At 47.1% G+C, this 17,299-nt stretch overlaps 1 protein-coding gene across 1 annotated transcript in view; it reads left to right on the forward strand.

Moving 5' to 3' along the window:
* LOC310940986 (venom factor-like) overlaps window positions 1-16,298 on the forward strand; it is a gene marked incomplete at both ends in the record, with an annotated part of 81,945 nt that extends 65,647 nt beyond the window's left edge. Inside the window, 2 exons of the mRNA XM_083906057.1 lie at window positions 5,255-5,402; window positions 16,154-16,298. Of these exons, the coding sequence (XP_083762183.1) occupies window positions 5,255-5,402; window positions 16,154-16,298 (293 nt within the window). The remainder of the gene's footprint in view (window positions 1-5,254; window positions 5,403-16,153) is intronic.
* Between the last annotated feature and the right edge of the window lie 1,001 nt (window positions 16,299-17,299).

Genomic DNA, 17,299 nt, shown 5'->3' on the forward strand with positions numbered 1-17,299 from the left:
CCTTGTCAGGTTAGGTTCGTATTTTGACTCGTTGAAATATACTGTTTTTGTGGTAGGGGAAATTGGCTTTACGTTTGTATGCTTATCAAGTATTGTATGGTTCGCTGCTGGCACGAGCAGAGACTTTATGATGTAGCTGGTCGTGTATGTAAATTCCTATGCTAGAAAAACACCTTGAATGCACCAGTTACGTGCAGCTGCAGCTAGCGAGTGATATGTGTGTATCAATAATATGAGCAGCGAGCGATTGAAAGCATGGCAGAAAGGTAACAAAGGTAGGACAATATCAGTTAACTGGAAACATTTCGGCTTCAATTTGACGGACGTCGAGCAAAAGGAAGTTGTTTGCAAAGTTTCTCACGCTGTCTTGTCTGCTCCCCGAGGCAACACGACCAACTTATTGAATCATAAAGTGCTCTATGACCAGGCGATAAAGCTCGTCAGTCAGTCCCACTGCAAAACAGTCCTATATTAAGGACACTCTTTACAATGCCGTGTCTATTAATCGTGATTTCGACATCAATCAAATTAATCTTTTTTGTTATTACGTATGGACATACAGCCACACCAAAGTAAGCCAGTTATGCAGCTAAATAATGTAATGTAAATCATTAATTTAAAAGAAACTGACTAATGTTTACATGTTAAATACAAAGAGGTGATAAAAGAAATATGTACAATGTGTTCTTATTCTTATTTAGCATTTTATTATTTTGTCTCCCAACACTATACCTGGCAGGCATGCACTTCAATGAAAATACAGACTGTCTGATGGTGAGCTGCTGTTCAAGTGGAAGAAAGGTACGGTGGCCGACAGGGGCAAACGCACTGCAAACCCCAAAACACGAGTAAATAAGAAAACACCGGCAAATAACAAAACGCCAGCAAATGACAAAACGCCAGCAAATAAGAAAACGCCAGCAAATAAGAAAACACCAGCAAGTAACAAAACACCAGCAAATAACAAAACGCCAGCAAATAAGAAAACACCAGCAAATAAGAAAACGCCAGCAAGTAAGAAAACGCCAGCAAATAACAAAACACAAGCAAATAAGAAAACACCAGCAAATAACACAACACCAGCAAGTAACAAAACACCAGCAAATAACAAAACACCAATGCAATTTTATATTCCATTTGAGGGGCCTCATGTACAAAGACTTGCGTGGATTTCCTACTAAATCAAAACCCAGAAACTGTCGTACGCACAAATAAATTCAGATGTATCAAAGTGTGCATACGCATGGATCCAAGCACGTTCCCTTTGTACATCCCAAATCAACGTGGAATTGAGCGCACATGCAGAGGTGCCAAACTCCTCCCTGTCCACGCCCATTTACATATGCAAATCAATTTAAATAGGCCCTGCGGTTCACCTCTTTGATCAAATAACGCACTGAACAAAGGAAAGTAAAAGAATTTCACACAGTCTGAGCAAGAGATTCTAGTGAATGAATGAAAACGCGCAGGGAGATTTTGTTTGGTACCCTGGTACACACACACACACACACACACACAGATTGTAAAGAAATGGTCAGATCTGAAGGTGGAGGTGTAGCAGAGGTTTTCTGCTCACCGCTGAAGCAAAGTGACCACAGATCATACAATCAGCTGCTCATACATCGCTCGTGCGTAAAGATGGCAGGATATTAAACACTTTGACTCATGTTTATTTTTTTATTTTTTTTCTCACAATTAATGAATGCAGACGTGCGCCGCGGCTGACATTTCCAACTTTACGCCCGCTTTTACTGACATGAATACTGAACACAGGGAGACGATCAGGGGCTTGTTAGAAAGCTCTGTAGCTCTAATTTCACCAGCAGAAAATATAGAAAACCAAAAACATGATATTTGAATGCGCACATGCCCACATGTGCATTGCGCTGGTTTACATACGGGACAATTAAAATAAACTATTATAAACTATTTACTTACCCAGAAGCCACCCATAACACACTGTTCCAGCCTCCAGCCTGTTCCCAACCCTGCTGTTAGTCATAATGAATGAGTCATGCGTTGGACCAGACCACCTTACACGATAGCGCATACACATTTGCGCATCACGTATGATTGTACATTAATGGAATGAAAATGTTTCCTATTAACTTAAACGAATTCTGTGACTGCGCTTTTATAGAAATGTGTGTGCAGTCAATAGCTCCGCAAACCGGAGGGAAACCGGCTCTCGCTGAAAATTGCGCTTTAATGTTGGCCTGTTTAAAGGTCACAAAGAGTGGTCCTGTTGCACATATATGTTAGTTATGGAGGTCTACTTACATATATTAACTTGTTTTTATGGTCAAAAACCTCCTAGTTGCTGTGAACTAGCCGATAGAAATCCTCTTTTCTGACAGTGTTTTTCAGCTGCGATGTTTCAGAGTGAACTTTCACCCCCAGAAGACAGAGTCTTGTGATTGGCCAGTACTATCCAGCACATCCGTTCTCAGAAGCGCAGTGCCCCCCTCTGGAACGGCGGATGCACTGCTCCTCATTTCAATAAAACACAACGTTCTCAGCAATGGCTGAACTGTTTGTTTCGAACCGTCAGGCTTCATAAACAAGGTAATGACGCAGATACACACCAAAAAAAACAGCGATAATAGGAACTTCCGGTCTAGTTCCGCTTTAACAGCATTGACTGGGAGTTTGATGTACCTGGATGACATTAGGATGATTCCGTCCCACACAGCTGGCATGGCTCGGCTCAGGGTTGACTGGCTCACTCATGACCGAAATCGGTTTCTGAGCCAATTATTATTGTTTGCAAGTAAATCCTCGCGTTCCCTAAATACTCGCTCACGTCGGATTGCTCCATTTGCAAAGCGTTAATTGTTCAAAAGTGTGTCTCTGATGCGCACATCACTCTGATGACTACTTTTTTTCACATTATTAACAGTTTCCCAGCATCACCACTAACTGTCGCCAAAGGAACAATAGCTGTAGAAACGGGCGTACGCCAGCCATGAAGTTTGCGTGGCCACCGCACATTTCCACGGTCATTTCACGTTTCATACATCTGAACGTGAGCGTGGAAAACGTCGTATGCCACGTTTTTGTGCATACGCAACCTTTGTACATGAGGCCCCAGGTCTTTTGTATATGTGTATATGTATACTGGAAAAGTTTAAATAAAGTTTATTTAAATAAAAGTTTTGGCCCATCTCCCCAACACTGCGAGTCAACAGGTTGGTCGAAGACCTGCACGACAGCGCCCCCACAGACCCGGAGCACTTCCGTTTTGTTACTTGCCGGCGTTTTGTTATTTGCCAGCTTTTTTTATTTGCTGGCGTTTTGTTATTTGCTGGCGTTTTCTCCTTTGCTGGCGTTTTGTTATTTGCTGGCGTTTTCTTCTTTGCTGGTGTTTTGGGGTTTGCAGTGCGTTTGCCCCTGTCGGCCACCATAGAAAGGAGAATGCACAGCAAAGCCAGTGAAAGAGCAGCCAACGTTCAGTAAGTTTTCTTTTTAACAAATATACAAATATATAAATTACACTAGTAAAATAAATAAACACAACAAATTAAATACAAAATTGCACTTTCTGTTATTGCAGACTACATGGATGAAATAGTGGACCTGGTGTTGGAGAAGGTGTTTCTGGAGCCTGGTCCATACACAGATGCAGTTATGAGAATGTCCATCCCTGAAGATCGGTCTGCACAGTTTGAGAAGCCGGACAAGAAGGAGGTGATAGAGCTCTATGTGACGAGGTTCAGTCAAGGGCCGGTCTGAACCCCACGTAGATGTCTTCAGCGTAAGGGAACTCTCTCCGTATCTGTAGCACCACACAGCTGGCCAGTGGCACACAAAGTTTTCGTCTCCGAAAACCCCAACACCAGCTCTCAAAGCTCCTGTAGGCCAAATATCTAATTACGGCTGAAAAGAGTGTGTATATATAAATGTTTAATTATACATATACATTTTTTAGCTACTTTTTAAAAATATGTCTTTGTGTAGTTGTTTGCTGTGCTTTTATTCATACTGTTTTAACTCTGTCACGTATGTAAGTGTACATGCCAATAAAGTGTGCTGAGTAAGAATTAGATTTTGTGCCGAAGTGTATATTTCGTTGTGTTTGATTTGTAACATTTTAAGAAGAGTCAATTTACCTTGAGAAATGGAAAACAAGTAATGGAACAAAGTGGCAAAATTCAATTTATATACTTATACTGTTGCTACAAGAACAAAAGACAATACAAATACCAAAAGAATACTTACTGTTTGATTCCCCTGATGCGTAAAGGCCCATAGTCTGCTTTGTAAATGTTCAATGCATTCTGCAGAGAGAAAATATTCAAACAAACTGGTTCAAGGCCAGGGTGGTCAGCCATGCAGGAAGGTGGGTTCTGCCGCTGGTTCAGTCTTCTTAGAAGCTGCAAATGAGAAAGAGTAAGTGATGTTTGATGTCACATAATGACTGATACTGTGTTTACACTAGCTGGATATTTTAAGAAACAGATATTTTGTTATTTACATATTTATATTTAACGGATGTTTGTATTATAATAAATATGACAGCATAAAAATGATGTTGAGAGCCATCATAATTACGCCAAGCCTGTATGCGGCAGTGTAGGAAGAAGGAGAAAGCTATACAAGCCAATCAGAATCCTCATCGACAACAACAACAACGACTGATATATGGATGTAACTATTCAAGTGACAGAGTGACAGCAGCGATGATCGCGACATCCTATAACTCTCACGCCACTACTCTGAGACAATAACACAAAACCCGCGAAGAAGAACAGAAGAAGTTCTGAAAGTGCTGACCTCCGAGCACTAATATGTCTCTGCCTCTCGACGTAATATAGGAGCTGTATTGGTAAATGCAAACACGTAAAAAGTTCATGCACCAACATAAATGCTACTGCCACCCGGGATGCTTCCATGATCGTAACCAAAAATAAAAAGGTCGCACTTTTGCAGGGTTGATCGCCTAAAACTGTTTTTCTCCATATACCACAGTTTACATGCAAATGCAACAACAGACATAATGTTTTTTTTTCTTTTTGAAATAATCGTTATAAGAGGCAACATCGCCGTTTGTGCATTAACGAAAGGCACAAATGAAGGGGAAAGTCTCCATTTTTGAAAATACCTGCCGTAACAAGCTCCAACTGGTGAAATCCTTTCTATAAACTCAGCTTCACCAAATGTACGACTGTTTCATGCTTAAATTGAATTGAATTGAATTGAATTGAATTGCTTTTGCAATGCTTTATATCAAGTTATAACTTATTCTACCAACCAGGTGAAGAGGCTGGAGTTGAAGTCGGCCAGAAAAGGCTTTTCATGTCTCATGGAGGATGCAGAGAGGGTTTAGACCTGAAGCAGGGCTCACAATACCTCATCATCGGACCCAAAGTAGACCTGTGGAACATCGACAGCGATACAAACAGGTAAGGAGCAGGGAGTGGGAAACAGTGTCTGAACCTGCTTCTGACCTGTGGACCTTCCCATTTTGACTGCCCCTTATTCAAGATTCAAGATTCAAGAGGTTTATTGTCATATGTTCAGTTAAGACAGACGTCACACTGCACAATGAAATTCTTACTTTGCACATCTCCCTGGTCACAAAAAAAAAACTTAACAGTGTCAGAAATATAATTTAAAAAAGGCTACAATAAAATTTAAGTTTAAAATGTACAGACTAAAAATATAAACTTAGGTTTAAGAATGATCTTAAACTAAGGTAAACACTTAATACTACACTTCTATACTTGGTATAAATATACCAAAGTATAGAAATGCAAGACAAAAAATTAAAATTAAAATGAAAAATTAAAAATGGAATCTTAGAACAGATCCAAGAACAATATTGCACGATTGATTCTAAGAAGTGATAACATCCTCCGGTGCTGGCTTCGAACCCCGCTTGAGTGCTCTAGAACGATTTACCGGCACTCCAGGTACCTGCCAATCCTTTCTGACTTTATGCTCACTGATTTTTGAACTTCAACCTCTTAATTATCCCACCGAGAGGTCCCGAGTAGCATTTATGATTACTCAGCTCACTGGTCGGGCTCGAGACTGGGGCACAGCGGAGTGGGAGAAGCAGTCAGCTCTCTGTCTATTGGTGACTGCTCTGGGATTATGCAACCTGACTCAAGGAAAGCGAAGAGTAACTGATTATTCAACCGAGTTTCTGACACTCGCAGCAGAGAGCGACTGGAACGCTGCCTCTCTGACTGATGCCTTTTATAACGGAATTTCGGATGACATCAAGGACGAGCTGGCGGCTTGAGATCTTCCGGCAAGATTAGACGCTCTTATCGCCACAGCCTTTTGCATCGATGGGCATCTACAGGAGAAGAGACGAGAGAGAGCGGTGTCCAGTCCTCCCCAGAGTTTTCCAGGTCCTCCGGCGACACATTCCTATCCCTCCCACCGCTTCTGGCAATGCAGTGGAACTTATACAGCTAGGCAGAACCAGGCTTTTGGTGGCGGAACGGCAGAGGCGTCTAAGGGAGAATTGCTGCATGCACTGTGGGGGCGGAGGCCATTACGTATCCTCCTGTCCGATTAAAAGACAGGGCTCACCAGGGATCCAGAGGGCACTGCTGAGCCGTATGATGAACACAAAAGTAGCTCTGGATGGGCTTCTTCTCTGTATGGTAACCCACCGCATCTGGGTATATCAACTCAACTCAACTCAACTTTATTTATAGAGCGCTTTAGGCAGCTATAGCTGGTACAAAGTGCTTAACAGTACAATAAATAAAACATGGCACATAAAACATAGGAGACAAAATAAAAACAATAAAACAATTAAAATATATATATATATATATATATATATATTTATAAACAATACAAATATAAAACAATAACAATGTTTATACAATAAAAAACAATAAAACTATAAAACAATAACAATGTTTAAACAATAAAAAACAATAAAGCTATAAAACAATAAAAATGTTTAAACAATGAAAACAATAAAACACTAAAACAAGAGCAGAGTCTCAGGCTGAGTTGAACGCAGAAGAATAAAAATGTGTTTTAAGATGAGTTTTAAAAATGGACAGTGAGGGGGCCTGTCTAATATGAAGCAGGAGGGCGTTCCAAAGTTTGGGACCGGCAATGGAGCTCTGAGCTTCCGTTTAGACCTCGGTACCTCAAGGAGCAGCTGGTCAGCTGACCTGAGGCACTGAGCAGGAGTGTAAGGATGGAGAAGCTCAGAGAGGTAAGGCAGGGCAAGACCATTTAAAGATTTAAAAACAAATAAAAGAATCTTAAAATGAACTCTAAAATGCACAGGCAGCCAGTGAAGGGAGGCCAAAATGGGAGTAATGTGCTCCCTCTTACGTGCTCCAGTTAAGAGGCGAGCAGCAGCGTTCTGGACCAACTGGAGACGTGAGAGGGAGGACTGGCTGACTCCAAGATAAAGAGTGTTACAGTAATCCAGCCGAGATGTAACAAAGGCATGGATTACTGTTTCAAAGTGTTTTTGATACAGAAATGGCCTCACCTTTGCCAGCTGCCTGAGGTGGAAGAAGCTGGACTTTACTGTTGCCCCAATTTGCCTGTCCAATTTAAAATCACTGTCCATAATAAAACGAAAGTTACGAATGTAACTACGGTTCTATGAATTCTGGATGACCGCCAGAGGCGGTGCTTAAAGCACTGGATATCTCCACCTCGCGCATGCGCATTTCGAGTACCTAATATCAACATAGTCACTTGTGACCCTCCCCGTGACACCGGGAAGGCTATAACTTCCGGTGTCATCGGAGGCTCAGTTCCCAGAATCTTCTCGCGAGAACACAAGGATTCTGAGTGACTGGACGCTCTGGCGGTCATCCAGGATTCATAGAACCGTAGTTACATTCGTAACTTTCGTTCTATTTCATCCTTACTGACCGCCAGAGGCGGTGCTTAAAGCACTGGATGACTCATACCAACAAGGTCACAAAGAATCTGACACCCACCTCACTCATCAGAGACAGTAGAGCTCGGACGTAGGATCACATCCATCGGATGGGGAGCAGCGACGTTGACACGATAAAACCGTGCAAATGTGCCAGGCGACGTCCATGATGCCGCAGCACAGATTGACTCCAAGGGCACCCCTCTCAGCGCCGCCCATGATGTAGAGACACTTCTGGTGGAGTGGCACCTCACCCCGGATGGCGGGGGGCAGCCACTGGCCTTATAGGCTTGCATGATGGTATCGACAACCCAGTGGGACAGCCTCTGTTTGGAAAGTGCACAACCTCTGTTAGGGCCACTATGACACACAAACAGCTGCTCCGACCGCCGTATACCTGCCGTAGCAGCAACATAAGCTTCTAGTGCCCGGACCAGGCATAGCAGCTCCGACCTACCCTCCTCAGACAGGGAGCCAAAGCGTGCGAGCTGAATAGGCTGGTTGAGATGCGTACGTGAAAGCACCTTGGGCAGGAACGCCACATTCGGCCACAGGACCACACCTGAACCATCAGGGTTCCATCGCAGGCAGGTATCAGCCACTGACAGGGCATGTAACTCCCCGACCCTCTTCGCGGAGGTAATGGCGAGCAGAAAAGCAGCCTTCATAGAAAGCCATTTCAGCTCCACTTGGGTCAGAGGCTCAAAGGGAGGTGACCGCATGGCCTCCAGCACCAGGGGCAAGTCCCATGCTGGAGCCCTCAGGGTCCTTGGAGGACGCAGCCTCAGTGTCCCTTTAAGGAAGAGGGACACCAGTCTGTGGCACCCTACTGTAGAACCCTCGACCATTTCATGTCTGGAAGAAATGGCAGCTGTATAGACTCTCAAAGTGGAATGAGAACGACCACGATCCAGCAGAGACTGCTGAAACTCAAGAACAGTCGCCAAAGAGCAACGCACTGGGTCTTCTATCTTATCCCTGCACCAGTCAGAGAACAGCTTCCACCTGTTTTCATACTGAACCTGGGTAGATGGGGCCCTGGCGTTCAGAATAGTACCCCTGACTCCCGCAGTACATTCCCTCAGTAGAGGGTCGGGCCCTGAAGCGGCCAAACCCAGAGCTGGAGGCGACCGGGATCCGGATGCCAAACCTGACCCCGCCGTTGCGAAAGGAGGTCCTTCCTGCAGGGGAGGCGCCATGGGGAGCTGCAGCAGAGGCTGCGCAGCAGTGGAAACCAGAGTCTCCCTGGCCAAAAGGGGGCCACCAGAAGGAGTCTGTGGCCCTGCAAAAGCACCCGCTGGAGCGTAGGAAGAATCAGGGGCAGTGGCGGGAAAGCATACAGAGGTCTCTGCAGCCAATCGTGAGCCAAAGCGTCCTGGCCGAGGGGGCTGGTCACCTCCATCCAGGAGAACCAGAGGGGGCAATGTGCCGACTCCGCCGAGGCGAAGAGGTCCACTTCCGCCCTGCCAAAAAGACCCCATATTATCTCCACCACCTCCAGGTGGAGATGCCACTCCCCCGGTGGGAGCTTTTGTCGCGACAGAAAATCTGCGACCTGGTTCTGTTCCCCCGGAATGAAGACTGCTCGCAAAATGGCCAGGCGGGGATATGCCCAAGTCAACAGGCTCCGAGATAGCCGGAGTAGTTGTGCAGACCGGGTGCCCCCCTGGTGGTTGATCTGGGCAACTGTGGACCTGTTGTCCGATCAAACAAGCACATGTTTGCCTTCCAGTTGAGGTAGAAAGTGAACGAGTGCCAGTTGCACAGCTTGGAGTCCTGCCCTGCCACACCGCACCCCACCCCGAGAGGCAGGCGTCGGTTGTGACCACCTCCCGGTGGGATGGAATAGTTCCCATCGGTACGCCCATGGACAGAAACTCCCTCTGTCCCCATGGGGACAGAGAAAGGAGGCACCGCCGAGACACCCTGACCTTCCGGTAACCGTGCCACTTGGGGTCCAAGTGGAGGTTGTTCAGCCACATTTGAAGAGGGCGCAGAGACAGCAAGCCCAAGGGAACGACAGACGAAGCAGTGGTCAGCTTTCCCAAGAGCCGGAGGAACTGAATAAACGGCACCATCCTGCCAACCCTGAAGAGGGGAAGGCGGAGGAGGATATCGTCCACACGCCGAGGTGCCAGAGAGGCCATCATGGCTACCGAGTCCAGAACCATCCCCAAGTATATGACCCGTTGGGATGGGTCCAGGCCGCTTTTTTGAAAATTCACGTTCAGGCCCAGCCGGCCCACGTGCATAATTAGCCGGGCTGTATCCTGGGCCACCTGGGGTCGGGACGGTGCGCATACCAGCCAGTTGTCCAAATACGGCAGGACCTTCATGCCCTGCTTCTGCAGGGGTGCCAGAGCTGCTGCTACAACCCTGGTGAAAACTCTCGGGGAAAGGGAGAGACCAAAGGGAAGTACCCTGAACTGAAAATGCTGTCCGCGGAAGGCAAACCTGAGGAAGTGCCGGTGGTGCAATGCAATTGGGACATGGAAGTATACGTCCCTCAGGTCGACAGTGGTGAACCACTCTCCCCTGGCAACCACACGAAGCGTGTCTGACACAGTCAGCATATGAAAAGGCAGAACCTTCAGGAACCTGTTGAGTCCCCTCAGGTCGAGAATGGGACGGAATCCGCCATCTTTCTTTGCCACAAGAAAGTACCTCGAGTAGAACCCCCCGGGACGTAGCAGAGGGTCCACTGGTTCGATTGCGCCCTTGGCCAGGAGGGCAGACAACTCCTGACTTAGAGCTAAGGCCTTCGCCGGGTCGCTGACGACAGTCATATTGACCCGGCCGAAGGCTAGGGGCCGGCGTCGGAACTGCAATTCGTACCCCCGGGTCAAGGTGGAAACCACCCACGGGTCTGAAGTACAGGCAGCCCAGTAACTGAGCTGCTGATGGGAAAAACATCCGACGGCCGGCCCCGCACCCCTAGCGCCTGCCCCCCCGGCCTCCGGAGGCTCTGGGGGGACGGCGGATAGGCTGCGGCGCACGAGGCTGCCAAGACGGCAGGCGCTCAGGGGCCCGAAACCCGTCAGCAGGTTGCTGAGCAGGCCGCTGAGCAGGCCGCTGAGACCTCCGTAGGCCACCAGCAGGTGGCTGAGAGTGCTGCCGGGGAACAGCAGCGGGGCCCCTAGACCTGCTAGGAGTGGAGACTCTTCTGCGAAGGCCAGAAAGCCGCTGCCTGGTCTGCGTGGCCTGGGCCGCCCTCTCCAGTGCTTCCAAGGCAGCTGGGCCAAAAAGATCCCCTGGTTCCACTGGCACAGCACGGAGAACCTTCCTACATGACTCAGACAGGGGCGACTGAGCAAGCCAAACCTGGCGGCGAGTCTGGACAAGAGTGGACATTGTCCGTCCTAACTCTCTCGACATGAAAGCGAATGCCTGTAAAGAGGCATCGCTTAGACTCTGCAGTGAAGGATCCACTTGAGCCTGTTGCAGAGAGGTTGACAGGCTCAGCAGTAGATGGGAGAGGGAGTTCCCAATACGACCCATACGTGCTGCCGCATCATAGGCCTTCGAAAGAAGGTCGTCTGTGACCCTGCACTGTGGTCGGGGACATCTGGCATCTGGCCTCAAGGCCTCATCAGGAGCCAAAATGAGGGAGGCAATGGCTGGCTCAACGGACGGCATACGCCCCAGCCCAACCTGTGCTGCATCCTGCATGGTGGCTAAGGTTCGGGCATCTGAGGTTAAATGAGAAAGTGCCCTCGTGTCCCTCCAACAGGCATGAAGCTCCTTCAGGTATTCCCCTGAAGGAGGAACAGTTAAAGTGGTCGGGGCAGGGCTGCGCCTGAAGAAGGCGCTAGCCTGCATCAAGTCAGTCTGCGGAACGTCAAGCTGTAGGCGAGCAAGAGCCATACGCATGATGGCCCCCATGGAAGTGTCTGCTGTCCCCTGCAGAGAGCTCTGAACAGAAGAGCAAGAGGCCTCCCCCAATGTGCGGGAGGCATCGTCCTCGGTAACAGCCTCATGGAAGAGACCGGATGAAGCGGCCAGTGATAAGGCATCATCAAGCAAAGGCACATTCTCCGAGGGAGGGCCAGGCTGTAGCCCAGCCAGCACCCCAGTAGTCCCAGGCTGAAGGGCCAGGAGGAGCGACTTCATCTGCTCCATGTCAGCCGCCAAACCGTCCACCTTGGAGGACAGCCTGCCCCTCCCCTTTTTCTTGGGGGGGGCACCTACCACCGCAGCTCCCTCACGCCGACGCCGAGAACGGTCAGGTTGATGTGGGGGGAGACCGGTTAAGGTGGAAGGGTCGTCAGCCATCGCCCGCTCCATCTCCGCCACCCTAGCCACCCTGAGCCCCCAGGGCAGGAGGCCACAGTTCATGCAGGCGCTTTCAGTGAGGCCCTCCCTCAAATGCTCGAGACCGAGGCAAGGAGGGCAGTGGTCATGACCGTCCTCGGGAACAAGAGGAGCCGCACAGGCGACACAAGGGTGGGCCATCAAGAAGGCAGCCGAAGCAGCGTTGCTGGGAATGGGAGCGAACACACTGCCTAGCAACAATGAACAGATATAAGGAAGCCTGCGTTGTTTTTTTAAACAACGGCAATGAGGCAGCGAGCGCTGGGAGCGGGAGCGAAAACACTGCCTCCACCAGCAATCGGAGGAGACACGCAAACGCTGTCGCCAACAGAATATAACTAGATTATAGCGTTACCGGGAGCGGGAACGAAAACACTACCGTCACCGGTAAGGTCAAATAAATAAATAGCGCGGTAGCCTAGCACCGCTAACGCAAATCAATATCTACAACGAGCACTGGGAGCGGGAGCGAACACACTGCCTTCACCAGCAATCGGAGATGACAAGTACAGTAACCAGGCGGAGCGCACACGCTGCCGCCAGCAGAAATAACAAATTATAGCGTTACCGGGAGCGGGAGCGAAAACACTACTAACACTACTAACACCGGTAAGGTAAAGACCAATTAACTAATTGAAGCGGTAGTATTAAACCGCTAAAGCAAAATCAAAATGCTATGAGCGCTGGGAGCGGGAGCGAAAACACTGCCTCCACCAGCAATCGGAGGAGACACGCAAACGCTGTCGCCAACAGAATATAACTAGATTATAGCGTTACCGGGAGCGGGAACGAAAACACTACCGTCACCGGTAAGGTCAAATAAATAAATAACGCGGTAGCCTAGCACCGCTAACGCAAATCAATATCTACAACGAGCACTGGGAGCGGGAGCGAACACACTGCCTTCACCAGCAATCGGAGATGACAAGTACAGTAACCAGGCGGAGCGCACACGCTGCCGCCAGCAGAAATAACAAATTATAGCGTTACCGGGAGCGGGAGCGAAAACACTACTATCACCGGTAAGGTAAAGACCAATTAACTAATTGAAGCGGTAGTATTAAACCGCTAAAGCAAAATCAAAATGCTATGAGCGCTGGGAGCGGGCTAGCGAATACACCGCCGTCACCAATAACTACGGCGATAAAGCATATCAATCAAGCCGAGCGTAAGCGCTGCTGCCAATAGAAACAATAAATGATAGCGTTACTGAAGGCGGGAGCGAGAACACTACCGTCCCAGTAAGATACACAGAGCGGTGTTTTAGAACCGAGCAAAGCTAACGGCTAACACACCAACGATAAACACCCAAACATTGAGAGCAATGAGGACAGCGAACGCTGGGAGAGGGCGCGAACACGCTGCCTTCGCCAACAAACACCGACACAGACTTGCTACTCTCTTCTGTCGTCTGGTTTCAGATGATCAGCTGGCCACAGCCTCTGGAGGACGGGTTCCCCGCGGCTCCGACTGTCGTCGCGAAGCTGCACGCAGCCAGCTGTAAACGAAGTTTTCCTTTTTCTCTCAGCACAAATTGCAAGAACATGCGCAGCGAGAAGATTAAAGGAACTGAGCCTCCGATGACACCGGAAGTTATAGCCTTCCCGGTGTCACGGGGAGGGTCACAAGTGACTATGTTGATATTAGGTACTCGAAATGCGCATGCGCGAGGTGGAGATATCCAGTGCTTCTAACCGCCTCTGGCGGTCAGTAGGTTCTATTTCAGGATGAAATAGAACCTAAGTTTGTGACTAAAGGCTTCGCACACAGTGCCAAAGGGCCCAAATCAGCAGGGGGGGTTCACTAGAGCCGCTTGGACCAAACACTATCACTTCCGTCTTCTTTTCATTAAATTTTAAAAAGTTCAGTGACATCCATGCTTTTATGTCATCAAGACATAATAGAAGTGGTTGCAGACAGGCATTTTTCTTTCTCAGTGGGACATAAATCTGACTGTCATCTGCATAAAAATGAAATGAGATGCCATGTTTTCTTAGGATGGAACCCAGGGAAAGCAGATACAGGGAGAAGAGCAGGGGCCCTAAAATTGAGCCCTGAGGAACACCATATGATAGCGGAGCAGATTGGGACTCAGAGCCACCGAGGCGTACACACATAGATCTTCCCTTAAGATACGATTTAAACCAATTTAGGGCGCTACCACTAATGCCCACTAGGTGCTGCAAGCGTGCCACTAAAATATTGTGGTCCACAGTATCAAATGCTGCAGTTAGGTCCAGCAGTACAAGGATCACAGAGTCTCCAGAATCAACCGATGTCATTGAACGTCCGTCCAAGCATTCATCCGGCGCTGTTGTCACACCTGGCTAGGGGCTGGTTCTGCTCTCCTCTGTTCACCTAATCGGTACCAGAAAAGCGCCAACCAATGTCAGATCTCTGCACCGTGCTACACACCTGGACAGAACGTGTGGCTATCCACTCGTGACCTCCCTCTCCAGGTGGAGTCTAGAAAATTGGCCCATAGATTTGGGGCCATTCCCCATCAGTAAAGTCATCAACCCTGCTGCAGTTCGTCTTCATCTTCTTCGCTCCATGAGGATTTATCTCATTCCATGTCTCCAAGATCAAACCGGTGAAAGAAAGTCAACTCCAGCCCTCCTCCACCCCCCCCCCCCCCCCCATCCCCGGGCTCATTGATGGGGGCCCTGCCTACACAGTGCATCGATTAATCAAGTCACGTCAGCGAGGAAGAGGTATCCAGTACCTTCATTGATTGGGCAGGTTATGGCCCCAAATAGCGTTCATGGGTGCCGGCTCGCCACATCTTGGACCCTGGTTCCACAGAGAGACCATCCTGATCAGCCTGGTGGGAAGTCAGAAGATAATGTATGTTATTGTGGCACAATACAAATAAAGGTGATTGACTTGGCCATTGCATAACATTCCAGTTATTTGCCTTAAAAAACTCTTTGGTTGCTTTTGCAGTTTGCTTTGGGTCATTGTCCATCTGCACTGTGAAGAGCCATCCAATGAGTTCTGAAGCATTTGGCTGAATATGAGCTGATAATATTGCTCGAAACACTTCAGAATTCATCCTGCTGCTTTTGTCAGCAGGTACATCATCAACTAGAAAAGCACTTGGAGAGCGCAGACCTCCGCCAAAGCAGCTCAGCTCTTGCTTTTTTAGATGTTGTTTGACAAACTATAATCTTGTCTTCCTGTTTTTGAGGCTCACCAATGGTATATTGGTGAACCATCTATATTCACTCTAGTGAAGTCTTCTTTTGATTGTTGACTTTGAAACACTTACACCTGCCTCCTGGAGAGTGTTTTTGGGCTGTAGCTAAGTGAGTCAGGAGCCTAAGGTTATATTTCCAATTATTGAATTTTGGTCAATTTATTGTTTGTTTCAATTCTTTGAAAAGCTTGTGGACATAGTGGTGGATGTTTTTACAAGTTAAGTTTTTAAAACACAAAAGTTAAGGGGGCAGCTCGTAGCTCCGTCCCTGTCGTGGACTGATTTCCTGGTTTGATCCCTGCCTGTCGTCTCCTTGTCAGATTTGTTTGCCATGCGGACTGACTTCCTGGTTTGAACTAATGGTTGCCCTGAGGTACAGGGCAGAGTGTACGCCAACTTTCACACACACAAACTGCCTGACAATATAGTATTTGAAATGCACATGCCCACTGAAGATTCAGTCATTAAGCACAGAGTAATTCAATTTGGTTAGTCTTTCGAGGAAAGAGCCAAGTATATCTGAAAGGACTTTTTACATTCTTGGACGATATGTGCAAATGGAACATGTAGAGGTTGAAGAGGAGAGGATAAGAGAAGAATGGAATCCTGTGGCACCATGAGAGGCTCTGTTATTTACCTCAGAATCAGATGTGGTGTAACATTAAAAACAAGAGTTTGCATTTTTCTTAATGAGGAAAACAAAATCCTCATATTCAATCATGAGGGTAATATAAATATATTAACCCTGTGTTTTGCTCTGTGTTTGTCAGATTCATCTACATGCTGGGAAAGGACACATGGGTGGAACGTTGGCCTGTGTCTACAGAGTGCTCCAGCAGTCCCAGCCTGCAGGCAAAATGCAAGAGCCTGCATGACGCTGCACATGAACTGTCCATCAATGGCTGCAGATTGTAGAGTTCATGATAATCACACAACACTAAAATCACACAAAGTTACACAAATGTGATTCTTACCAACTGCTACTATTATCATCATCCATCTTTCATCAATGGGATGTCCTTTTCTGAGGGTCACATTCGGAGTTAGAAGATGATAGTGATGATGATTATTGTTAATAATGTTATCATTCTCAAATACACCTCACATTCTGGTCTGGTCACTATCTCTCTTCTATTCTTCTTTCCACCCACTTCTCCTTCACTACCCTCCTCTCATGCTCCTCTACACTCTGAGTCTGGTTCTGTCAGAGTTTTTTTCTCCTCACTGTCACTTGCCCAGGTGTCTCTCTAATAATTGTAAGGATTTGATCTTAAACTGCATTGAGATAATATATGTTATTGTGGCACAATACAAATAAAGGTGATTGACTTGGCCATTGCATAACATTCCAGTTATTTGCCTTAAAAAACTCTTTGGTTGCTTTTGCAGTATGCTTTGGGTCAGAGCCGGCCCTGAGCATAGGCAGTATAGACAAATGCTAGGGGCGCCGCAAACGGGGGGAGAATAAAATAAATACATATACATGTATATGTATATGTATATGTATATATGCATATGTATATGCATATACATATACATATACATGTATATGTATATACATATATATATATATGTATATATACATATATATATATATATATAAATACTCCTTTTTCTTTTACCAATGCCATTATACTACTATTATTTTGAAATATTATATAAGCCCACAGCAACATAAAGTCATAGCAAAGACTACTAAATAATGCAGAAGCCTTTTTTCTGGGTGCCTGGCTCGTTGCTCTGTACCTGCCCTCTGTGAGGGGGGCAGAGTCAAGAGGCCAGCTGCCTGAATCTGACCGGTCCGTGACTCCGAGACGAAGAAAAAGATTAATGACACTATCGGAATTATGTCCAAAAGACTGAAGCCATCCGGCACCCAAGGAAGGAAAATAAGGAAAGAAGAGGAAGAAAAACGT

Source organism: Microchirus variegatus (assembly GCF_963457635.1).
Source record: "Microchirus variegatus genome assembly, chromosome: 19".
Classification (NCBI taxonomy): domain Eukaryota; kingdom Metazoa; phylum Chordata; class Actinopteri; order Pleuronectiformes; family Soleidae; genus Microchirus; species Microchirus variegatus.